The 26172-nt window shown below is 40.3% G+C and overlaps 1 protein-coding gene and 1 pseudogene across 1 annotated transcript in view; one reads left to right on the top strand and one right to left on the bottom strand.

Moving 5' to 3' along the window:
• The window catches only part of STX12 (syntaxin 12), a 40642-nt gene that overhangs the window by 8867 nt on the left and 5603 nt on the right, over window positions 1-26172 (bottom strand). Inside the window, exons 2-6 of the mRNA XM_044237556.1 lie at window positions 15454-15523; window positions 13829-13928; window positions 8455-8592; window positions 2146-2189; window positions 487-592 (exon numbers count right to left, since the gene is read on the bottom strand). Of these exons, the coding sequence (XP_044093491.1) occupies window positions 487-592; window positions 2146-2189; window positions 8455-8592; window positions 13829-13928; window positions 15454-15523 (458 nt within the window). The remainder of the gene's footprint in view (window positions 1-486; window positions 593-2145; window positions 2190-8454; window positions 8593-13828; window positions 13929-15453; window positions 15524-26172) is intronic.
• Window positions 15977-16155, top strand: LOC122901443 (annotated as a pseudogene).

Below are 26172 nucleotides of genomic sequence, written 5' to 3'. Positions count from 1 at the left end.
GGGGGCAAAGTCTTTTTTTTCCTTTTTTAAAGATTTTATTTATTTACCTGAGAGAGAGAGAGAGAGTGGGAGAGAGAGCATGAGTGCAGGGGAGGGGCAGAGAGAGAGAGAAGGAGAAGCAGGCTCCCCGCTGAGCAGGGAGCCTGCTGTGGACCCTGGGATCATGACCTGAGCCAAAGGCAGATGCCCTACAGACTGAGTCTTAATGAGGAATAAAATATTTGTTTGCCTTGCCTTGCTCTGTTCTTTATCTCTGTTCTCCCAGAGACCATGTAAGACCATGGAGGAAAGGATTTGAATCTTCTTAGGCACCATGACTAGTACCATCATAAAAGTAGTTCAAATTCACCATGATTACACTGAGACATAACCTGAAAATCACATAAGGACTCATTTCATACTTTTTCCTAATGGCTGAGAGAAAATCCGGGTGGACTAGAGTGGCAGATACATTGAGTCAAACAAAAGACACAACCTGGCTCTTACCTCCAGCTGCCGAATTGCTGTTTCTCTCTCTTTAATAAGTTCCAGATCCTGTTCAGTGATGGCCACCTCATCCTCCTGGCTTTGCATCTGGTTCCACTCCTCATGGCTGCAAGGAGATAAGCACACTAGTTGATTCCTCCCCTCTAAGGTGTGCACAAGACACCCACAACATTCCTACTACCAGCAGAGCCTATCCAAGGCCATTACCAGGGCTCCAACCCCTCTGGCATCGATACAAAGTCCTTAAGGGCCACATTCTTCATATATGGAGCCAAAGAGTTGATAATACCACAAGAAAACAAAGTCTCAGCTTCCCTGGGAAAAACCGAGATGAAACAGGGTTGTAAGGGATGGGCCTCCTTGCTAGTTTCTAGTTAGAGGTACACTCTACAATCCTGCTAGAGCTTGCTAGACAAGGAAAGCAGACAAAGACTTCAAGTCAATGAAGCACACTGACCCATCCTTTTCTAGAGCACCCTCAGAGAGTAAGCTGTGTTGGTCTCTTGGGTACTAAGTGGGTGGAGAAAAGCAAGCTAAGTGACCTGTCAGTGCTTCTCCAATTAATCTAACAGAATCACACCTTCTGGTTTTCAGATCATTCCTTGAGATTATATTTTGGGTTAAATGCCTCTTCTATAAAAAATACTTTTAAGGTTTTTTTTTATTTATTCATTTGAGAGAGAGAGAGAGCAAGAGCATGAGGAGAAGGTTCAGAGCAAGAGGGAGAAGCAGACTCCCCGCTGAGCGGGAAGCCTGCCCCGGGGGCCCCATTCTAGGACCCTGGGATCAGGACCTGAGTCAAAGGCAGATGCTTAACCACCTGAGCCACCCAGAAGCTCCTGGGTTAAATGCCTCTTAAGAGAAAACTAAAGTAAAAAGGCTAGTGAAATGCTGTAACTCTTCTTTTCAGGTACCACATTTAGAAGAAAGGCATACTACATATGATGCTAGACATAAAACATTTTGAAACTCCAGTAGTAAGCATTTTTCCAACAGCATGCATAAATCAGACATCACCTCCACAGTATTTAAAGAGTTTCTTCCACACATTGGAGACACAAAATGGAGTAGGGTAGAGCCCATCAGGCACCCCTTTGAGGTGCTCACAGTGTAGTGGGAAGAGAGATACATAAGTATGATAAAGCATTCTAAGTTCTGAATTAATAACACCAACACATTTCTATGGAATCAGTTAACTCAGTGTGGAGAAGTTAAGAAAGAAGATGTCTTTCAGATGCAAATTGTCTGCTTTTTCTTGCACTACTCCTAAAAGAATGAGTTGCCTCTGTTTTACAGATGGGTAAATGGACACCCAAGAACTTAGAAAAACTTAAATCTGTATTAGAGGTAAAGTCCTAATCTGTAGATTCATAGATTCGTACTTATTCCTAGTGAGCCAAGCCCTCTCCCCAACACAAAGACATCAGGGATTTCTCTGGCTTTTTTATTTACCTTGAAATTGTTTCTTCCCTAATTCAAAGATCTTGGAAAAGCACAAGGTTTTGACTTTTTTATTTTACTTGGTGGATTATAAGTCACCCACCCCAGGTCTGCCTTTATTTTTCCTTCTTCTCCACACTGATGTTTTAAATTAGAATTAAGTAGAAAGTACAGAATCCCTTCTCAACAAGCCAGGGGGTTGGATGGATAACTCCTTACCCATCAAATGAGACGAGCTGTTCCTCTCTTTGCCTCTCCTCCGCCTAGAAAGCAGATGGCATTATTACTGCTGTTATCCAGAAACATGTCACAGACACACACACAAAACAATGGCTTCCTGTCGCTACAGTATAAAGAAGCAACATCCCTTGGCTCCAACGGGATCTGTAAGACGACACAGGGCTCTGGCAATCTGTCTCTACTATAAAATGGGCGTGAAGTAGTTCAAAGCAAATCTGGGCTCAGAATGGTAACCTTACAGAATAGGGTGGAGGAACATGGGTTGGAGAGAGGAGTAAACAACAGTAATAGTGATAACCTATTTACAGTCTGCAGGGAGGCAGAATTTAAGGGAACAAGTGGAAAACCTGCAGGGAAACAAATCTTCAGAACATGTAAAGATTAAAAAAAAGGGGGGGGCATGTATGGCACATCAGGTGCTAAAGCAACAGACTCATTTAAAAAAATCAGTCTAATGCATGTATTAAAAAAAGTTAAGAAAAAATGTTAAAAGAGCAATCTATTCCCATTAAAAAACAAGTCTTTCCCTTTTTATAATGGCAGTAATTAACAGAACAAGCAAAATGAGGAAAATTTCAAAGTTCTACCCACCCAGAGGAACACTGTGAGGTTTTTTTGTTGTTACTGTTGTTTGAAATTTTTACTTTTTCAAGAAACAGAACACTGGTAGCGCCCTCCAGCCTACCTCTATCCCCTTCTCCAATTACAACACACCCTCTTTGCCCTTAAAGTAACCACCATCCTGACTTTCCAACAATCATTTTCTCGTATTTTCAATATAGACATGTATCCTTATTTAATATCATTTTACCTGCTTCTGAACCTCACATGAATGAAATTACACTGTTTGTAATCTTCCGTGCTTTCACTGGATCATGCCAGATTGTGCCAGATCCATCCCTGATGCTGAATGTAACTGTTGTTCATTAATTCTCTCTGCTGTATGATATTATGTGAATATACCATAATGTATTTACCTATTCAACTACCGATGGACATTCAGATGTTTCCAACAAATAATGCTGCTATAAACATTCTTTTTTTTTTTTAAGATTTTATTTATTTATTTGACACAGAGAGAGAGATCACTCTCTCTGTCTCTGTAGGCAGAGAGGCAGGCAGAGGGAGAGAATCTCTGCTGAGCAGAGAGCCCGATGGGGGCCTCGATCCCAGGTCCCTGAGATCATGACCTGAGCCAAAGGCAACAGCTTAACCCACTGAGCCACCCAGGTGCCTCTGCTATAAACAATCTTTATTTATTTTTTAAAAGATTATTTATTTATTTATTTATTTTACAGAGGGAGAGAGAGATCATGAGTAGGCAGAGAGGCGGGCAGAGAGAAGGGGGGAAGCAGGCTCCTTGCTGAGCAGAGAGCCAGATGTGGGCCTTGATCCCAGGACCCTGAGACCATGACCTGAGCTGAAGGCAGAGGCTTTAACCCACTGAGCCACCCGGGCACCCTGCTATAAACATTCTTATACATATATCCTGATACAAACATTTCCAGTTTTTTCTAGGGTAGAACTGATGTGTTCGGAAGTTCACAGGCAAAATGTCTTCCAGTGGTTGTCCCAATTCATACTCTAACTGGCCAGGTAGGAAAGTTTCTGTTGCATCATATCTATAACAATCACCTTCAGTGTTCACAGAATTTTACATTTTTGCCCCACATCTGGACATGAAATACTACCTCACTGTGGTTTCAATTTGCAGTTTCCTGGTGATTAAAGAAGTTGGGCACTTTTCCGTTTGACCATTATTCAAAATAATACAAAGATGTTACTTGCCATTTTCACTGTGCTGACGTTTATACTCATGGAGCAAAATCACAGGGGGCTCAGACCACTGAGTATCCAACTCTCGATCTCAGCTCAGAACTTGATCTCAGAGTTGTGAGGTCAAGCCCCCCAATTGGGCTCCATGTAAGCCTACTTTTTAAAAAAAGATTTTATTTGTTTATTTGAAAGAGAGAGAGAGTAAAAGAAGAGGGAGTAGAAGGCAGAGGGAGAAGCAGACTCCCTGCTGAACAGGGAGCCCAGTCGGGGGCTCAATCCCAGGAGCCTGGGATCAGGACCTGAGCTAAAGTCAGACGCTTAACAGACTGAGCCACGCAGGCACCCCTGGCAGATAAACTCTTCAAGATAAACAGTGTAAGCCTGTCACATCAAGGAAAACAATGGACAGTGTATGTTGCCAGTGATAAAAATCTAGCTTTCAGGGTGCCTGGGTGGCTCAGTTGGTTAAGTGTCTGCCTTTGTTTGAGGTCATGACCCTGGGGTCCTGGGATTGAGCCCCAAGTGGGGCTCCCTGCTCAGCAAGGAAGTCTGCTTCTCCCTCTTCCTTTGCCCCTCCCCTGCTTGTTCTCATTTACTCTCTCTCTCTCCCCCCTCAAATAAATAAATAAAATCTTTAAAAAATAAAAATAAAAAATAAAGGGCATCTGGGTGGCACCACTTGTGAACTTAAGAGATTCACAACCCCCCTTAAAATATCTGAAGACTGAAAAAAAATATCTAAAGACTTTTCTGATAAAACTAAAGATACTACATTACCTTTTGATATTGTATAATGAAATATATCAACATTTGGAAGACCTGCATAACTCAGGAAATCAATATTTTCCAAAAGATAAATATATGATATAAAAATCATACACGGAAAAAAGACCCAATCAAAACATAAGACCAACAGATTTGAATGTAGCAGAGTCTGAAAAAGTCATTAATACGGTTTTAGACTCCATAATTCCACTAACTTCTGTCAAGTTTTGATGTAGTATCAAAGAATAATATCAACAACGATCTGAAAAGATTAATTAAAATACTCCTTCCTTTTCTAATTGCATATCCCTGTAAGTCTGATTTTCTTCAGATACCTCAACCAAAACAACTTATCACATCAGACTGAATACAGAAGCAGATGTGAAAATCCAGCTTCCTTCCGTTAAGCCAAATATTAAAAAGATTTGCAAAAATGAAAACAATGCCAATCTTCCCACTAATTTCTTTTTTGTTTTGGAAAAGAAGTTATTTTTAATTAAAATGTCATTTATATTGGGGCGCCTGGGTAGCTCAGTGGGTTAAGCCGCTGCCTTCGGCTCAGGTCATGATCTCGGGATCCTGGGATGGAGTCCCGCATCGGGCTCCCTGCTCGGCAGGGAGCCTGCTTCCCTTCCTCTCTCTCTGCCTGCCTCTCTGCCTGCTTGTGATCTCTCACTGTCAAATAAATAAATAAAATCTTTAAAAAAAAAAAAGTCATTTATATTTATATTACTATATATTGGGTTTATTATTATTTATAAATGAATAAATATTTTTAAAACCTCACAGTTTTAATTTCTAACATATATCAATATACACCATTCATACAGATAAAAAGCTCACTGGGGTCTCTAATAATTTTAAGTGTAACAGGGTCTTGAGATCAAAAAGTCTGAGAAACTCATGTTCTATTGGGTTGTATATTTTTCATAATGATTCACAGGAATTCTTTATATGTTCTGTATCTATTCTGGATACTAGTCCCTTGCTAATTATACATATAACAGTATCTTCTCCCTGTTTGTAGTTTATTTTTTCACATATTTACCACCTTCTTTGCTCTTCATTCTTTTCTGCTTTTCAGACTTCCCATCTGGGATCATCTTCCTTCTGCCTGAAGTATATTTTCTAGAATGTTCTTAAGTAAGGTGTGCTGACAGCTAACTCACTTTTGACTGCAAATGTCTTTAATTTTCATTCCGTATATCTTCTTTCACTGGGTTTAGATTCCCAGGTAGGCAGTTATTAGAATATTACAGATGGCCCTCGACTGGTTTCCCCTGTTGCTACTGAGAAGTCAATTGCCAATCCAACTACTGTGTCTCTGAAGGTAGTATCTTGTTTTCCTGGCTATTTTTAAGATTTTCTCTTTGTCTTTAGTGTTCTGAAGTTTCTCTCTGATGTATCTAGATAAGAGTCTTTTATTTATTCTTTTTGGGATTTGTTGGGCTTCTTGAAACTGCAAATGAGTGCCTCTCAGAAGTTCTAAAATATTACCAGTCATTCCCCTCTATTCTATGTTTGCTCCACTCTTATTCTGAAACTCCAATAAAAACTAGGTCAGATCCTTCCTCTTCATTTAACCTTTCTCATAAGCTTTCTTCCTATTGAACTTCTTAACCCTCTGTCCTACATGTTGATACATAATATCATGAGATAGAAAATATTTTCTATTTTCTAGTTAAATAACCTACCCACTAAGTTTTTAGTTTCCATATTATATTTTTCAATTCTATAAAGTATTCTAACTCTTTTCCAAAGTTTTTTCTGTAGCTTCCTGCTTCTTGCAGATGTTTTCAAGATTTTCTTTAAATACAATAAGGACAGTTGTCTTATAATTCTAATACATGAAGTAGGTCCATTTCACCTCACTGTTGTTTCTATTCATTCTTACTTTACTTAAGAGTTATTTGTTTCTTTGTGTACTTGGGTATTTTTTTTTAAAGATTTTATTTATTTATTTGACAGACAGAGATTACAAGTAGGCAGACAGACAGGCAGAGAGAGAGGGGAAGCAGGCTCCTCGATGAGCAGAGAACCCAATGTGGGGTTTGATCCCAGGACTCTGAGATCATGACCTGAGCTGAGGGCAGAGGCTTTAACCCACTGAGCCACCCAGGAGCCCCTACTTGGGTATTTTTAACCCTGTGCTGCTCATAACACTTCAAAAATTGTTTGAGGGTATTCTTTCAGGGCTAGGATAAACGTGTCTAACCGGAGAGGATTTATTTGTATTTGCTTCTGTCTGGCACCTAGCTTGATGCTTCTGGATCATTAATGCAGTATGAATTTGAGCAGTAAATTTGCCCCAAAGTTCCTCTGTGATACAAGTTAGTGTCGGGATTTCCCCTCTTTCTTGCTGTCCTCTACCTCCTACTCAGTTCAGTGCTAATGCAATCTTTTTGTAGGAAAGAAGGGTTTACTTTTGGTTTACCCATACCCGAAGGATATAGTCTTTTTAAAAAAAATTTTTTAAAGATTTCATTTATTTATTTGACAGAGAGAGATCTCAAGGAGTCAGAGAGGCAGGCAGAGAGAGAGAGGAGGAAGCAGGCTCCCTGCTGAGCAGAGAGTCTGATGCGGGACTTGATCCCAGGACCCTGAGACCATGACCTGAGCCAAAGGCAGCGGCTTAACCCACTGAGCCACTCAGGCGCCCCCAGAAGGATATAGTCTTTTGGGGTCCAGTTTGATTGGAGGAGCACCTTCTTTTAGATTTCCCACTTTGTGTGGACTCTGGGCTTTTCTTCCCCCTCATACCATAAGGACATCAAAACTGAAGTTCAGGTTTGCCCTCAGTAAATGTACTCCATGCACAAGCAGTTTCAGTGCTCAGCTTACCTCTCCATGGGTTCTCATCTTCTCTTAGATTTTGACCTTAATATTTTCATGGCTCTTTGATACTTTTAAGAAGTTGGGTTGTTGGGCGCCTGGGTGGCCCAGTGGGTTAAGCCGCTGCCTTCGGCTCAGGTCATGATCTCAGGGTCCTGGGATCGAGTCCCGCATCGGGCTCTCTGCTCGGCAGGGGCCTGCTTCCCTTCCCCTCTCTCTGCCTGCCTCTCTGCCTACTGTGATCTCTCTCTGTCAAATAAATAAATAAAATCTTTAAAAAAAAAATTTAAAAAAAAATAAAAAAAGAAAAAGAAGTTGTGTTGTTAAAATTTAATATTTGTTAATTTGTTTCAGAGAGAGGTCTAGTGCAAATAATCTAGACCGCCTTATTCTAGGTCATTGTTCCTTTTTTAAAAAAAAATTTTTAATATAAGACAAATAAAATAACAGAAAAGAAATTACACATAATTCTGTCACTTTTTCAAATCTTTGTGCATATTCTTTTCTAGTCTTAGACCACAGGCATACATATTTTTAAAATTTATTTTTATTAAAAAAAATTTTTTTTAAGTAGGCTCCTCGCCCAACGTGGGGCTTGAACTTACGACCCTGAGATCAAGAATCACATGCTCTACCAACTGAGCCAGCCAGGTACCCTGCATACATATTTTTTATATCAGTTGAGCCAATCTGGTATTTTCACAATAGCTAATGACTATATTTATTATTATTAAGGGGAGCAAATAACAACAAAAGCTAAGGGTCAAAATGGTCAGAAATAGGAGAGGAAAAAAAAAATAACCCAACAAGGTGGGAAAGAACATCCTGCAATTGCAAGGGTCTTCTTGCCGGCGCCGTGGCTTAGCTGGTTAAAGCGCCTGTCTAGCAAGGGTCTTCTTTGCAGAATCAACTCACCGAGAGACGAGATCCAGCTCTTGCTCTGGCAATGCTCTCCTTTTCCTTTTCAGATACCCTTCTCTGCACAACCTGGAAATTATTTAAGGCTGCAGAGAAGTCATTCATGAGGCGTTCTTTCTGAAGTTTCTGCTGGCGCTACGGAAATAAACAAGGACTTGAAATTTCATATTAACCCTGAATCATTTGGTTCTAATTCCCATTAAAAACAAAATTATTCCCCCTAAAGATTTCTAACCAGGAAAATTACTATAAAACAGGCTCTTCCTTAATAAATTTGTTCTTTGCTAACTCAAATCCCTCATTAATGCCATAGGCCAAGTCTGAGTTTTCCTTCTTTCATTCTGACAAACTTGGGAACTGTGTGTCATTTACCTTGTAAGGTAATATCAGAGGGAATTTCAATTGAGAATTTTGGTTCCCTGGAGAATCTAAGAGCAGAATAAATAACTTTAGACTCAGACTGAACCCCAAAAGATATTGTTTTATGTTAAAATATTAAAAAATATTCATCCACACTGAGTTCATAGTGTCCCTGAAAACTACAGAATCATTTTCCTTTATACTGTAATGAGATTTAAAATCTTTGAGAACCTGAAAACTATTATAGGCTATCTTTACTAAGCTTACTGATTCTGTGTCTCAAAAAACGCATGCTGAGAGCTCCTGCTACGTGCTGAGAACACAGAAGTAAAAACTCATCCCTGACCTCAAACAGCTTACCAACTACTTATAGATAAGGGATATAGACACAAAAATTACAAGTCATTATAAATAACTGCTATATCCCATTAATACTATAGGAGTTTGGAGGCAGGTATAATCAGTAAGAACTCAAGGGCCATAAAGGCCAAGAGAAAGTAAATACTGAAGGAAGAGAAAGGTCTAAATAAGCAGATGGAAGGAGTAAGGCAAATTCGTCAAAGAAACAATGTGAGCAAAGGTGGCAGTAAATATTTGAAGAGGATCTATAAGGAGATAGTTGGGCTGGAACCAAAGCTTTTTTCATAAGACTAGCTAAAAGACAGAACTGGAAAGACAGAGAAGGGGCTGACTGGAGGAGGTTTTAAATGCTAAGCTAATGAGTTTGGGATTCAATCTCTAAGGAACAAAAAGCAACAAAGATTCCTGAGCAGGAAACATGATGGGTACAAAACGATAATTTAGAAAAAGTAGTCTGCGATGGTGTACAGGGTAAGATGGAAAAAAGAAACATGTCAAAAAGACTATTGCAATATTCTAGGTTAAAGGTCAAGAGGACATTGTGTCAATAATGGGAACCCCAAAGACATGAATTTAAGAAACATTATGACTTAGTAACTGCCTACAGGGCTGCAAGGGGGCTAAAGTAAAGAATGACTCAAATATCACACCTGGGAGAATTATGGTAATACTAAAAGCAAATTTATTTTTTTTAAGATTTTATTTATTTGAGAGAGAGAGAAAGAGTGAGTGAATGAACAGGGGGGAGGGGCAGAGAGAGAGAGAAGGGGGTTCCCCACTGAGCCAGGAGTCCAATGGGAGACTCGATCCTGGGAACTTGGAATCATGACCTGAGCCAAAGGTAGATGCTTAACTGAGCCACTCAGGCGCCCTGAAAAAAAATTTGTTTATATATATTTTTTTAAAGATTTTATTTACTTATTTGAGAGAGAGAGAGAGCGAGAGCGCATGCACAAGCAGGGTAAAGGGCAGAGGGAGAAGCAGACTCCCCGCTGAGCAGGTAGCCCAGTGTGGGGCTCAATGCAGGGATTCTAGGATCATAACCTGAGCCTAAGGCAGATACTTAACTGACTGAGCCACTCGGGTGCCCCTGAGAGCAAATTTACATGAGGAACATTTCCCCCTTTTTCTGGAATTTAAAAAAAATTTTCACATTAACATTATAACAATAAGAGGGAAAAACCATCATTCCCTAATCTCACTATTCAAAAACACTTTTTTTTTTTTTTTTTGAGTAGGCTCTATATGGGGCTTGAACTCACAACCTTGAGATCAAAAGTTGCATGCTCCATCAACTAAGCCAGACAGGTGCCCCACAAAAAATGCTATCTTTAAGTATATCATAAACATTTCCCATGTTATCATCCTCTTCACAATTATGGCCTTTGTTACATAATACCCTATCAGGGAAAATTTGATCTAGGAAATTTTATGTAAACATTCCTTCTAGATTATGCCCAGGTTTTAACTACTTAACTATTATAAAGAAAGCTAATGGAAGCCCCACTGTAATTGCTAATACAGTACTTACCATGTACCAATATGGTTATAAGTACTTCAACATAATAACTCACTTTAACCTAAACAACCTATATTATAGTCCCTACTTTACAGATCAGAAAACCAAGGCACGAAGAAGGTAAGTAACCTGCCTAGGATCACACAGTCAGTAAGTGGAAGGGGTAGAATTTAAATACAGGAAATCCAGCTCCAGACTACAATTTTTTTTTCTTCCAACTTTTTTTCCTTAGGACAAATTTTCATGAATGGGCATATTAGATCAAAAGGCACAAACTTTTTTTTTTTTTAAGACAATCAGTAATATCAATCAGCTTAGTTAAGGGATATGAGTGAAATGGGAGAAATCCTGTATAAGACAACGCATTAAATTTTAGATGAAGGCAATATATTCAAGAAGAGATCTTAGAGTAGGAAATGACAATATGGGGCCAGTCCTTAGAGGTTAGAGGCTAGAGCCAGGAAAAGATCTTGGGTTCATGTTCGTAAAGGTAAACTCATAAAAATAGATCAGCCTCCCGAGGGAAAAAGCAGAGACTAAGAAAATGAGAGGTCAATGGCACAGCCTTGGAACATGTTTACTCCTAGGAAGACCAAGAGTCAGGGAAGGAGGATGAGACTTTACCTGGGGAAAGAGAAAAGAGGCCAGCAAGGGATCCCAGAGTTGGAAGACATACTGAAAGGGGATCATGGGAAGAAGAAGACAGTTTCAGTAGAGATGGGATGGGCTGTTTCAAATGAGACAGAAAAGTAAATTAAAGCTCAAAAAAGCCCACTGGATTTGGCAGCGAGAAGATCACTGATGATAGCACATAAGTACAAAAGACTGAAAGGATGATATATGATCTGATACACAGGACAGCAGCAAAAAGATGGTGGTAAGACTAAGATTGACTAGATGAAGAAAGAATTGAAAGGGCAAACGGTATTCAGCACAACAGGGCAGGGATCAAGAAATTATTTGCAGGGGCGCCTGGGTGGCTCAATGGGTTAAAGCCTCTGCCTTCAGCTCAGGTCATGATCCCAGGGTCCTGGGATCAAGCCCTGCATCAGGCTCTCTGCTCAGTGGCGAGCCTACTTCCCCGCCTCTCGCTCTGCCTGCCTCTCTGCCTACTTGTGATCTCTCTCTGTCAAATAAATAAAGAAAATCTTTTAAAAAATTATTTGCAGATCTATTTCGTGTTCTTAATGATCCAAGATGACGGAAGGGAACAATAGCATGCATGACCCAAAAATAACTTCTTTTTGACTTCGGACTACATTAAATCCTCTCTCTCTCTCTCTTTTTGGTAGCAGATATAACTTTCTATTTATTTTTGCTTAGGCTACTATTAACTCTTAAGTACTCCCAACACTCTGCTTTCATCAAGACCCTTAGTCTCCTTTTTTGTTACTAACTAGAACCATTCACAAGTGTGTATTCCCTAAGTGCCCAGCTGGGAGGACAAAAGAGGTGATGTTTATTGGAGATACTGGACGGCAAGGGGAACTGGTCTCTAAGAGAAACTTCAGCATGAATAACAGCACACCTATGGACAACCAAAGGTGATTACATTAAGATTACTTTTTATCAGAGCTACTTTGTAGCATGACAACAAACCATCTAGTCTTGGTTCCTCTCTTTTGTGCAAGGGGGGCGCCAAAACTCCACAGACTAAACATGTGCTCCATTAAACAGCTTGCCATGTATGGCAAACTTTTTTGATGGAGACATGCAGAAATAATGTGACATCTTGACCTAGTACCATATATACACATACATATGAAGTGAAAGCTTCCTGTAAGAATAGTTTCCTTTATTACATGGTATACATTCAGATACTCCTACTCTATTTTATTGTTATTTTTTAAAGATTGTATTTATTTATTTGAGAGAGACCACAAGTAGGCAGAGAGGCAGGCAGAGAGAGAGGAGGAAGCAGGCTCCCTGCTGAGCAGAGAGCCCGATTCGGGGCTTGATCTCAGGACCCTCAGATCATGACCTGAGCCGAAGGCAGAGGCTTAACCCACTAAGCCACCCAGGCGCCCCTCTATTTTATTTTCTAAGTGATGATCACAGCACACTAAAATTATTTCATGTTCCAACCAGGCACAACTCACAGAGTGAAAAATAACCCAGAATAGGGAAGTTGTAGGCTTTGTCTTTATAGCCATCAGGGATAGGACATCATCAGAAAAAAATTCAATAATAAAAAGGGAAACAAGTCAAGTGCTCCTAGGAATGGTAGAGAAGCTAAAGAAAAATGGAATCATAGTAGGCTAATGTAGATGGAGAAGGTTTTTGATTTTTTTCCCTGGAAGAGAGAGGATTTGAGGTAGAACTATGAATGATAATTAAAACAGGTGAAGCCACAATAAAGGCAGAGGCACACTGACTTCTGGAATGTGTGAAGCAAAGGCCTGGAACATCAAGGGAACAATGAACTCCAGTTAAAAATTGTGTTTTTTAAAGGATTTCAATTCCCCTGGGCATTTCTTCAACCTGAGACCTACGAATGACTCATGATGGGACATGAAAGTGACTGCAAAATAGAAGGCAAAAACATCTGATTGAGATTTATAGAAACTGACTACAAGACAAACTAGGACCTAACCTGCAACATAAAGCTACTGGCCAAACCCTAGAGATGCAAACACTGAAGTTCTTTACCAGTTAAATTAATTTTATCAATATGTAAGTATGGGTTTTTTTTTTTTAAGATTTTATTTATTTATTTGACAGAGAGAGAGAGATGCAGGGAGAGAGAGAACACAAGCACGGGGAGTGGAAGAGGGAGAAGCAGGCTTCCCGCCGAGCAGGGAGCCCAATGTGGGGCTTGATCCCAGGAGACCTGAGCCAAAGGCAGATGCTTAACAACTGAGCCACCCAGGCACCCATAATAGTATGTTATTATGAATAATAACAGCCGATACCGAGTAGCTACTGAATGCTGAGCACTTTGCAAGACCCGGTGCATACATTCTTTATATTGTCACAATAGTCACATAGCCCAATTTTACAGATAAGGAAACTGAGGGTCAGAGAAGGTCTACCTAGCACCAAAGACCAAGTTATTTTTGTTTCACACACTGTCTTCCCATTAAAACAAAGTCCTTTCCTATTAAACGAACACACATACCAGAAAATACCAACCTGTTCTGAAGCAGATAAGGGAAGGGGCAAGGACCCTAATTCCTTCAGTAATTCATTTGTTTCCTTGGCGAGCTGATTTGTAGAATGCTGTAACTGTTGCCTTAGAGAGAAAAGACATGTTTCAGGATACTTCCACAGCTCGAGAGCTGTTACAGTTAGTACAGTTAGTTCTCAGAGTGCCCCAGTACAAGGAATAAAGGGCGTGTTTGAAAGAATGGGTTCCCAGAGACCCAGGTTCACCAAAAAAAAATTCCAGAAATACTACTCAGTCAGACCCACTGCAAGGCATCTCCATATTACTGAGAAGAAAGAACCTACCTCAGTGAAACCTGCTGATAGGTATTTTAAGTCTTTGGGAAGAAAAGAAAGGCCTATCAGCAGTTCTGATAGAAATACAAGAGCAACTGCCTCACATCTAAATCTCATAGTTTGAACACACCAAGGTCTCACAAAACTCTCCCGTCCATCACCCGGCAGTTCTGCCTAGCTGCTGTCTGTCCAGGCACTGATTGGAGATGGGATCCAGACACTGGGGGTTGGATGAAACATGCATTAAAACCACAGCTTCTATCCTAAGGAACAATCTCTGAAGATCCACTCCCATGTTCCTGCTTAAAGCTGGTGCTTTTTCAGCTTTATTCTTGGCTCCCTATTGTCCTTCATGCTTGACTTTCTGGCTCCTCCCTCCAAAACAAAGAAGCCCTGTACTGCATAAAAACATATAAGGAGTATAAGAGGAAAAGGAGGAATATGCATCATATTAAGTGGGATTGGAAAGTAGTGGAAATACAAAAAGAGCCCCTTTTGGTCATGATTTTCCTCTACTCTATGGCCATTTCTACAGAGGTTTTAAGGGAGGACAGAGAAACCATACTACTCAATCAGTAGGACTTTTTCATTGCAAAGGGGCCTCCAAGATAAAAAAACGAGGGAGTCAAAAACAAGAAGGAGGCAGTCAGAGCCTGTACCTCCTAGACATTACTAACACATCCAAAGATGTGTTTTTCACATCTCCCTGGAAAAAGCTCAAAGTAGTAAGTCATTCTCTCACTTCACACTGTCGAGGACAGAAAACAAAGAATATTGCTCAGTATATTTTAAAGATGAAGAAAAGAACTTCTAAAAGCAGAAATGGAGTCAAGAAGGATGTAATAAAAAGAATCATGAGTCCCTACTACAAGTCCATTCTCCTCTCCTTCAGACACCCCTCAGATCATTGTGAATACGTTTTTAGAATTTTTATGGTTGGAAATCCCACTAGACTAGATGAACTCTGCAGATGATCGGGAGTCCTGGGCCAACAAGGAGGCTCACATGGCTGACTACAGATTAATAGTGGTCAAAGTTCGCTTCCCTACTTCCTCAAAGGGTTCTGCTAAACAGCCCACGGGAAGAAAGAATCTGTGTTCAAGGATTTTGAAAGGCAGCAGAGATCACAACCCATGAATATATTTTGTTGTCTCTCCTCTAGACCCAGCCATTACTTCCTGTCCCACTGCTTGTCATGCTGACTCCACAGGCTTTCCTGGAAACCTAAGCTGCCATGCAGCAAGGACAGTCAGTGTGTCCTCAAAAGAATTCTCACAGGGCCTCACAGAACCCAACCACATTAGGAAGCTACTTACAGATTTTCCTGTAGCTTGCTTGAATCCTGCTTAGTTCCTAGTTGGCTCATCAAATTCTTTATCTGAGCAGCTGGGGAGAGAGGGGAAAAGAAAAATACATTCATCATGAGCATCCTACTTCTCAGATCACTGGTCTCTCTGTCCACATCCTGAATAAGTTCATGCAACTAACAGAAAGCATGCTATGATCGAAACTTCGGCATGTCTATTCCTTCTAAAACTGATCATGGGGTTCACCTTTCTCCTATAGATAACTATGTCACCAAGTAGAGGGTGGCAGTTTTGTTCATCATTCCCAAAGAACTTCCAAAATTTTCCAGATTTCCCATGTTGCTGGTTTAAAATTTCAACACCTTTGCAAGGGTCTTACTACCAAATATCAACTTGCAACAATTAAAATTTAAATTCATAATACACAATAATTTTTCCTTTTTTCACAATAATTTTTTATAGCAGACATTTTTGGAAAGACAATGTACATTTGTTGTTAATAATAAATTACCATTAAAAAGTAATTATAATAAGCTTTGTGCAGTGGCAGTATCATAGCCAATGAGGTTTATCCAAGGTGCGATTACTGCTAATTGAAAAAATAATAATAATAAATTACCACTGACTGAGCACCTCCATGTGCCAGGAGCTTTTATATTAGAAGTTCCATATACATTATTTTATTAATTTTCACAGCAATGGTCTAAACTAGGTATCTTCATCTTGCCGATGAGGAAATATATTTAGCTAAGTTATAAAAGTTAAATTTATATAAGTTAATTATGCAAGGGTACACAATGGTTAAGTAACAGGGCAAAAAATTCAATCCCAGATACATTGTACTCCAAGGCCTGTGTCCTTTAAACTATGTTGTCTACAGTCAAATATATGGTTTTGTTCAGATAACGTCCTAGATATTTTGCTAAGATGGTCATGTTTGAATTCTAGATATTTAGGCCTCTAGCCCTGGACTAGGAAAGCAGAGGTCCAGAGAAACTGATCATCTACCTATAAGGAAAAGCACTCCAACATCAGTTTGCCTGGGAATGTGAGTAGCCCTGGACCTCACTGATTTGTGCACCAGAAATAGAGCCCTGATTTCTTTTTTTTTTTTTTTTCTCTCTTATTCTAAATATTTTTGGGTTTGGGGTGGGTTTTTTGAAGTGCAGTTGAACTTTTGATTTCTTTTGTGTCCTGCTTTCTGTTCCTCTCCTGACTGGCGGGGAGGATGAAGGAGTTAGATTCTTCATTCATTCATTTGTAGAGGTTGGAATTTTCTTGTATTTCTTTTTTGTTGTTGTTTGCTTTTTTTTTTTAAGATTTATTTATTTGAGAGAGAGAACATGTGCAACGGTGGAGGGGGTGGAGGGGAGCAGAGGGAGAGGGTGAGAGAATTCCAAGCAGACTCTGAAGAATGCAGAGCCCAGAGCCTGACATGGGGCTTGAAACTGAGCTCAATCTCACATCCCTGAGATCATGACCTGAGCTGTAACCAAGTCAGATGCTCAACTGATTGTACTACCCAAGCACCCCTGCTTGCTTGCTTCTGAAGAGCATTTGCTGTCTTCTATTCCAAGTTGCTGGAGTTGCCAAGTTGCCAAGTTGCTACAGAACATAATAACAGAGTACTCCCTGCCCAGAGGAAACCCGATTATCTTCAAGTTTCACCAGAACTTCAAGAGATAACAGGACACAATAGGTACATGATTCTTCCAGCCAAAACATCGTCTCCTTTGTGAAGGCCTTTCCTATCCTCTCAGCATTAATGCCAAAGTTTCACTTGTGAGATATCAGACTGCTAAATGACTGGCTTAGTGGAAGATGAGGAGGAAATCAATCATCATTTGTATGTATTACAGGGACAACGTACATACAGTGCTTCCATGTCCACTAAGAAAAAAACCCTTCACTTATTTAAACTTATGATAGGGTGTTCCTTAAAATAATAAAATTTGAGGGTCAATCATAATCTTGCTCCTAATCTGGTCACCAAGAGTAACAAAGAAGTGGGCACCTGGATGGCTCAGCCAGTTAAAAGTCCAACTTTTGATTTTGACTCAGGTCATGATCTTAGGGTCCCAGGATTGTAGACTGGCTCTGAACTCAGCGGGGTATCTGCTTCTATTTCCCTCTCCCTCTGCCCCACCCCGCCATGCTCTCTCTCTAAAACAAATACACAAATCTTTAAAAAAAGAGAGAGAGAGAGAGAGAATAGTAAAAAGGCAAGCTGAAGTTTATTAAATACCAAGTTACCTTACACAAACACAGATGAATTAAGAGCCTCTAAGTCTGATAAGAAACAATGATGAGGGGCACCTGGGTGGCTCAGTGGGTTGAGCCGCTGCCTTCGGCTCAGGTCATGATCTCAGGGTCCTGGGATCGAGTACCCCATCGGGCTCTCTGCTCAGCAGGGAGCCTGCTTCCCCCCCCCTCTCTCTGCCTGCCTCTCTGTCTACTTGTGATTTCTCTCTGTCAAATAAATAAATAAAGTCTTTAAAAAAAAAAAGAAACAATGATGAAGCAAAATCTAATTGATTACTGGTGACTCTCTACTCATAAGCAGAAAATGAACAATCTATTCCTTAGAAATATGTACAAGTTATTTCTGTCTAGCCAAAATCACTACATCATGCGTGTTAGAAAGCAAAAAATTCCAAAGTCAAGAATATATAAACTTCTAGCACTTCAAATTATGATTTTATCTTACTTTGAGACCGTGTTTTTGTTTTGTTTAGCAAAAAGGTAACTTCAATTTTATAATGGAAATATAGTGTTCAAGTGATTTAAATTTTGCCTTTTGACCAACTTTCCTAAAATAGATTAATTATTCTATTACGTGTTACTTTTAGCTTAATGGTTCCACAGGAAAAAGCAAGCACTATAATGAATGTATTTTGCTAAGACAACATTCTGTAAGATATAAATAAATTTTTTGTTACTAACACGTAGAATTTCCCCTCTTATCTCAGTCAAATTAGAATCAAGATACTAACAGAGCTATCAGCTGGCTAGCCATACAAATAATTATAAGAGGGCTGACATTAGCATTAACTGGGCACTTATTATGTGCCAGACACAGGGCTAGGTACTTGACCTGCTATAATAAAAAATATATCTGTGGGGGGCCCGGGTGGCTCAGTTGGTTAAGTGTCTGCGCTGGGCTCAGGTGGTCTTGAGATTGATCCCTGCATCAGGATCCCTGCTCAGCAGGCAGCCCGCTGCTTCTCCCTCTCCCATTCCCCCTGCTTGTGTTTCCTCTCTTGCTGTGTCTCTGTCAAATAAATAAATAAAATCTTAAAAAAAAAAATATATATATATATATATATATATATTTGGTCATTGTCCCTGGTTCCTGGTACAAAGCACCTAAAACCCTTGAAATTTTGTGTGTAATAGGAGTGTCTTTTGTTATTCATAAAGATTCCCCCCCCTTTTTTTAAGATTTATTCATTTATTTGAGAAAGAGAGCACCAGGGGGTGGGACAGAGGGAGAGAGAGAAGAATCTTCGAGTAGACTCCTCGCTGAGTGCACAGCCCTGTGCAGGGCTCTCGATCCCAGGACCCTGAGATCACCACTAGAGCCAACGTGAAAAGTCAGCTGCTTAAGGGACTGAACCATCTAGGTACCCCATAAAGAGACCCTTCTGAGCACAGTGAGTTTAAGTTCCTAGGGTGAGGTAGGGCTAGACTGCCTTAGGTTGGGTGGAGCTAGTCACCAGAACTACCAAGTGATTACACCGGAACTTTCAGCCCCACCCACTGACTTTAGGGAAATGGCGGTAGGGGGCGGGGATGATAGGCGCTGCAGATTGAGACTAAGCATTATAAAAACACTTGCGAACACTGTTTGATGAGCTTCTGGGTTGGTCGACAGGCGAATATACAGGGAGGGTGTTGGAGGGTGTCCAAGCTAGTTCCTACATACTTTGCCCTGGGCATCTCTTCCATCCGGCTATTCCTGAATTATGTCCTCTTATAATAAATTGATATTGTAATAAGTAAATGTTTTCCTGAATTCTGTGAGCTGCTCCACAGCTCACAACCCAAGGGGTGGTTCATGGGAATCTCTGATTTAGAGTCCACTGGTCAGAAGCACAAGTGACAACCGGATGCAACTGGTGTCTGAAGGGGAACAGTTACATGGGACTCAGCCCTTGTGGCATCTGATACTAACTCCAGGTAGAAGTGTCAGAATTGGGTTAAATTGCAGGATATCTAACTGGTGTTTGGAGAATCTCAGAATTGTTTGGTGTGTGGAAAATCCACACATCTAATGTCAGAGGTATTGAAGCAGAGGAAAAACAGGAGTATTCTTCCTTTATACTTGATAAGCATGATTTTATTTGATCCCAACAACCCTTTACATAAACTTTATCTCAGTATTATAGATGGGTACACTGAGGCTCATGACTGAGACAGAATTCATTCGTGAGTTCACTCATTCATTCATTCATCCATTCATTCAGAATACCTACTCTTTATGTCCTATGCTCTAGAAGACAACTGCTCTTAAGAGCTAAGATTTTAAAAAGATTTTATTATTTATTTGAGAGAGAGAGAGAATGAGAGCATGAAAGGAGAGAGGTCAGCGGGAAAAGCAGACTCCCTGCCAAGTCCCAATGTGGGACTTGATCCTAGAACTCCAGGATCATGACCTGAGCTGAAGGCAGTTGCTTAACCAACTGAGCCACCCGGTCACCCAAGAAGCTAACATTTTAGAGAAAAGAGACAGAGAGTAAGCATGTATCTCTGATGGTGATTAAGTACTATAAAGATAAATAACGGTGCCTGGGTGGCTTAGTCCATTAAACGTCTGCCTTCGGCTCAAGTCATAATCCCAGCATCCTGGGATCCAGTGCCACATCAGGCTCCTTGTCCAATGGGACGCCTGCTTCTCCCTCTCCCTCTGCCTCTGTCTGCTGCTCCCCCTGCTTATGCTCTCTCTCTGTCAAATAAATAAATAAAATCTTTTAAAAAATGAAAAAGAAAAAGAAATTCAGGTAAGGGCTGGAAAGACAGGGTGGGGAGAGTATACTAGTTTCCACAGTGCAGTGTGGTCAGAGAAAATCTCTCTGAGAAGGTGACACAGAGAAGAGATAGAAAGGAAGTGAAAGATCAAGCCATACAAAGACATGGGGAAGCAGCTTGCTTGCTTGTGTTTTTTTTGGGGGGGGGCGTGGAGCAGCTTTCTAACAGAGTATGAAGTGAACCCCCAAGGCAAAGTGCTTCTTGTGAAGGAGGAACAGTGAGAAGGCCAGTGAGACTACAGTAGAGCAAGCAAGAGAGGGGTAAGAGAAGTGGCCAAAGAGGTAAAGGCCAGATCATATAGGGCCTTCTTAACTAGAGCAAGAACTTTAAACTGGAATGAAATGGGAAGCCACATGGTATCATAATAACCGGAACTCAAACCCAGGGCAAATTCCAATGGCTATATTCTTTGTGCCATGTTATGTTTTCTCAAAAGGCTAAGGCTTAAGGGAAACAGAATGGAGTGACACAGGGCAGGCCTCAATTCCAGTGTTCCACTTTGCCCCACCCTACTTATCTGATGCCTCCCTAACTCAATAGCTCTCTGGCCCAGGTAGGCCGATGTCCTTGCTCTAACCTGCTCTCTTCCCCAACTCCCTCCCACCTTTGGGAACATTCCTGTGTACTCCCCAGAATCCAGCCAAGTGCCAGGCACCCAGTGGGTACATAAATCATTGTTGGTTGAGTTAACCTCCCTTTTATATCATGACACTTTCTTTAAGGCAGAAGATATGAGAGAACATGAGCTGGGAATAGTGAGACCTGACCTCTAAGCCACACTTGACCACTAACTCGATGCATGGTGCCAAGCAAGTCATTTCATGTTGCTGGGTCTCTCTTCACCAATTGTATGTGATAATCAGGTTTAACTAACACATACTGAGCACTTCCTATCGTTACAATACTTACCATCTATACTATTTTTTCCTCATTAAATCTTTACAAATGTGTGAGAAATAAATGTTCTTTGAGTCCTCCCATCCTGCTCGGTGCTAAAACGATAATAAATAAGCTCTAGCCCCAGAATGATGCTGTGTAATCAAGGAGTGCGTTTTGCAAGCCAGAGTTTGGTTTAGAGAGGTTCCACCTGCGTACAAATGGGAGTGGATGAAGTATGTGCTCTGTCCTCCCATCCAAGAGGGCAGGGGCCACATTCTACTCATTTCTGAATTTGCATAACAACACACACATATACACTTCCAGGAAATAGCTGGTTGAATATATGAAGACATATTAAGGCAGGTCTTACAAAAAGTTTAAGGAAACAGATCTCATCTTATTGACTGTCTTTACAGAGTACCCTCCTTAGAAACTCTAGAGACATGTCAAAGTATCAAGGTATCAATAATCATCTATCGAAACCTATTAAATACCCAGGGCACCTGGCTGGCTCAGTTGGAAGAGCATGTGACTTTTTTAAGATTTTACTTATTTATTTGGGAAAGAGAGTGAGCAAGAGTGAGCACAAGCTAGGGGAGGGGCAGAGGAAAAGGGAGAAGCAGATTCCCCGCACTGAGCAGGGAGCGGGATTCTGGACTAGATCCCAGGACCCTGGGATCACGACCTGAGCTGAAGATGGACCCTTAACCTATTGAGCCACCCAGAAACTCTGAACATGTGACTCTTGAACTCAGAGTTGTGAGTTCAGTCCCCACACTGGGTATAGAGATTAACTAAAAAATAAACTTAAAAATTTTTTGTATTAAATACCCCAGAGGGGTGCCTGGGCGGCTCAGTTTAAGCCTCTGCGTTTGGCTCAGGTCATGATCTCAGAGTCCTGGGATCGAGCCCTGCATCAGGCTCCCTGCTCAGCAGGAAACCTGCTTCCCCCTCTCTCTTTGCCTGCCTCTCTGCCTACTTGTGATCTCTCTCTGTCAAATACATAAAATAAAAAATCTTAAAAAATAATAATAAAGGGCACCTGGGTGGCTCAGTGGGTTAAGCCGCTGCCTTCGGCTCAGGTCATGATCTCAGGGTCCTGGGATCGAGTCCCGCATCGGGCTCCCTGCTCAGCAGGGAGCCTGCTTCCTCCTCTCTCTGCCTGCCTCTCTGCCTATTTGTGATCTCTCTCTGCCCAATAAATAAATAAATAATATTTAAAAAAATTAAAAAAAAATAATAAAAATAAGTAAATACCCTAGAGAACAATGGTATTTTACAGGACATGGAAAAAATCTATTAAAAACCAGCTATTCGGGCGCCTGGGTGGCTCAGTGGGTTAAGCCGCTGCCTTCGGCTCAGGTCATGATCTCAGGGTCCTGGGATCGAGTCCCGCATCGGGCTCTCTGCTCAGCAGGGAGTCTGCTTCCCTCTCTCTCTCTCTCTGCCTGCCTCTCCATCTACTTGTGATTTCTCTCTGTCAAATAAATAAATAAAATCTTTAAAAAAAAAAAACAAAAAACAAAAAACAGCTATTCTTCGTGTATTCTCAACTGAGAACTTTTTTCATCTAGACTTTTCTGACTTCTTTTGTTTGTTGAGGTTACCTGAATTTGTGGGGGTGCCAATTACAAAAGTTTGGGGAAAAGGGATTTACAGAGTCATTTCCTAATTAATCCAGAATTAATCCAAGCCTCCATCAACTCCTACTAAATTTCTGAATATTAAGGTATTTTCCTAAGAGTTTCCAGCAAGACTCAGGTAACAAATACTGCAAAACTCAAATCGTAAGGACAGTAGTGTCTTACTTTACTAGAATCCAAAGAAGCAGAATTTTTTGTGTACTACCCTCCATAACCACCAACTTCAGGGATCTATTCAAAAATAGTGACTCAAGGGGCACCTGGGTGGCTCAGTGGGTTAAAGCGTCTGCTTTCAGCTCGGGTCCTGGGATCGAGCAGCATCGGGCTCTCTGCTCAGCGGGGAGCCTGCTTCCCCCTCTTTCTCTTGCTGCCTGCCTCTCTGCCTACTTGTGATCTCTGTCAAATTAGTAAATAAAAAATCTTAAAAAAAAATAGTGACTCAATGACCCATTTATTTTATATCTAGGAATATTATCCCTTAGTAAATCTAAAGCCCAGAAAGGAATAGGATGTTCCTATACACAGCTATTTTCACTGGAGTGTACTTACAATGAAGTAAAGTGATACTTTTTAGAAAGATTTTTATAAAAATGGGTTGAATCTATAAGGATTTTCTGGTCAACTTGGTTAGTCAGAAAACTCCTTTTCTAAGCACTCTGGTAAATAAAAATTTTACCTTAGGTAGACTTGTTACAACATTTTGGATGAAAATAATAGTCTATGAAATGCTACATAATCCTGGAAACCAGATGACTAGGCCAAATATAAAGACAAGTCCTTAAGTTCTGTGTAAGCAATTTTGTTATTTTTAAAACTAGATCTCAATTTCTATCATTGACCTCTTATTTTTAAAAGCATGTCCTGGCTAGAACTTTTAAGACTACAAAACAAATCAATTTGTTGTACATTACAGCTGATATCCACACTATAAACTACTCTAAATTGAACACTCTTTATGTGCTTTTAGCTGATACCAGCTTTAAGTAGAATCTGAATCTCCAAATGAACTTTTTTTTTTAAAGATTTTATTTATTTATTTGGTGGGGGGTTGGGTGAGCCTGGTGGTAGGTATTAAGGAGGACACATATTGCATGGAGCACTGGGTGTGGTGCATAAACAATGAACTTTGGAACACTGAAAAAAATTAAATTAACTAATTTTTTTAAAAGGATTTTATTTATTTATTTATTTATGGGAGGGTAGTGTAGAGGGAGAGAATCTCAAGCAGACTCTGCACTGAGCACAGAACCTAACACAGGGCTCAATCTCACAACCCTAAGATCAGGATCCTGAGATCATGACCTGAGCTGAAATCAAGAATTGGATGCATAACCGACTAAGCCACTGAGGCACCCCCAAATCTCCAAATGAACCTTAATCCAAATCGAAGTCTAGTCATATCAAAGTAACGACCATCACAGTGTTTCTTTTTCAAAGGAAAAAACTTTATTTACACCAAATGAAAATTTCCAAATGGGAAAAGGATAGCCTATGTGGTGATTATGACAATGAAGTTATCTTAATATTAGTCTTACTCTGAAAATCAGGTTTATATTCTGTTTTCATATAGCTACAATGAAAATGACCTGTCTTGAAAAATGTAGTCACTATATTACAATATTAAGGCTCTAAACCAAATATAAGCACTAAATATCAAAGGCACAATCTTCCATTTACTGTACCAGTGACAACGTATGTAATGGTGAAGAGCATACTCTGAATTAAGACTGCCTATGTGTTTTTCCTGGTTCTACCACTTCTTAGCTTTATGATCCTTTTTTAGTAAGCTCTAAACCCAATGTGGGCTTGAATTCCCAACGCCATGATCAAGAGTTGCATGCTCCAATAACTGAGCCAGCCAGGCATCCAAATTAGCTTTATGATCTTGAGCAAAAACCTTCACTCCTCTGTGCCTCAGTTTCCTCACCTAAAAAATGGGAGTAACAAGAGAACTCTCATACAGTTTTTGAGCAGATAAAATGAGATAATGTGGAGCTAAATTTAGAACAGTGTCTGGCACATAAAAGAACTCAATTAAGGATAGGTATAATTATCAAACTCAAAACCAAGAACAATATATTTAGCAATGATAACATCAATTAAGTACATACTGAATGTCAACTACATATCCATTGCTGTGCCAGGCACTGGAATTAAAGAGAACTAACCATACAATGCACACGGACTCTAGCCCCAGAAAATGAAAAATAATCTCCCTGGTCAGAATGACAAGGTCAAAAAAAATTTATTAAAGAATACCAGAAAAGTGCTAAACTGTGAATGAAAAGTGCTTTCAAATTCAAAGAAACAATAACAAAAGGATAACCAACATTTCTTAAACATCTACTACGTTGCAGGCACTGTTTTAAGCACTTTACACAATTACATCATTTAATTCTCAAAACCCTATGAAGTAGATATTATTTTTACCTCTACTTTATAGATGAGGAAATTGAGAATTACAGAGGTAAAGCAGTATCTTTTACACAGGTAGTAAGAAGCAGATTAGGATTCAAACCCAGACAGTCTGACTCCCAAACCCGCTCACCTAATTACTTTACCATAGTAGGGCAAGAGACTCAAACAATAATACCACCATTAACTGAATGTCTACAATGTGCCAGTCACTCTACTTTCAAACACCCCACTTTAATAATTCTACTCATGGGGCACCTGGGTGGCTTAGGCAGTTAAGTGGCCAACTCTTGATTCTGGCTCAGGTCATGATCTCAGAGTTCTGGGATGGAGCCCCACATGGGGCTCCACGCTCAGCAGGGACTCTTACTTGTGATTCTCTCTCCCTCTGCCCTTCACCTACTTGCTAGTGCTCTCTCTCTCCCTCTCTGATACACAAACAAATCTTAAAAACAACAACGGACAATTCTATTCATTTTACAGATCGCGTTATAGATAAAAAGGGGAAATGAGGGCGCCTGGGTGGCTCAGTGGGTTAAGCCGCTGCCTTCGGCTCGGGTCATGATCTCAGGGTCCTGGGATCGAGTCCCATATCGGGCTCTCTGCTCAGCAGGGAGCCTGCTTCCTCCTCTCTCTCTCTGCCTGCCTCTCTGCCTACTTGTGATCTCTCTCTCTGTCAAATAAATAAATAAATAAAATCTTAAAAAAAAAAAGGGGGAAATGACCTGCCCAAGGTTAACAGCACATATAGGGGCAAGGACTC

Source organism: Neovison vison, chromosome 2 (genome assembly GCF_020171115.1).
Source record: "Neovison vison isolate M4711 chromosome 2, ASM_NN_V1, whole genome shotgun sequence".
NCBI lineage: Eukaryota > Metazoa > Chordata > Mammalia > Carnivora > Mustelidae > Neogale > Neogale vison.
Note: the sequence above shows the minus strand (reverse complement) of the source record. Positions and strands in the feature narration are given on the sequence as shown.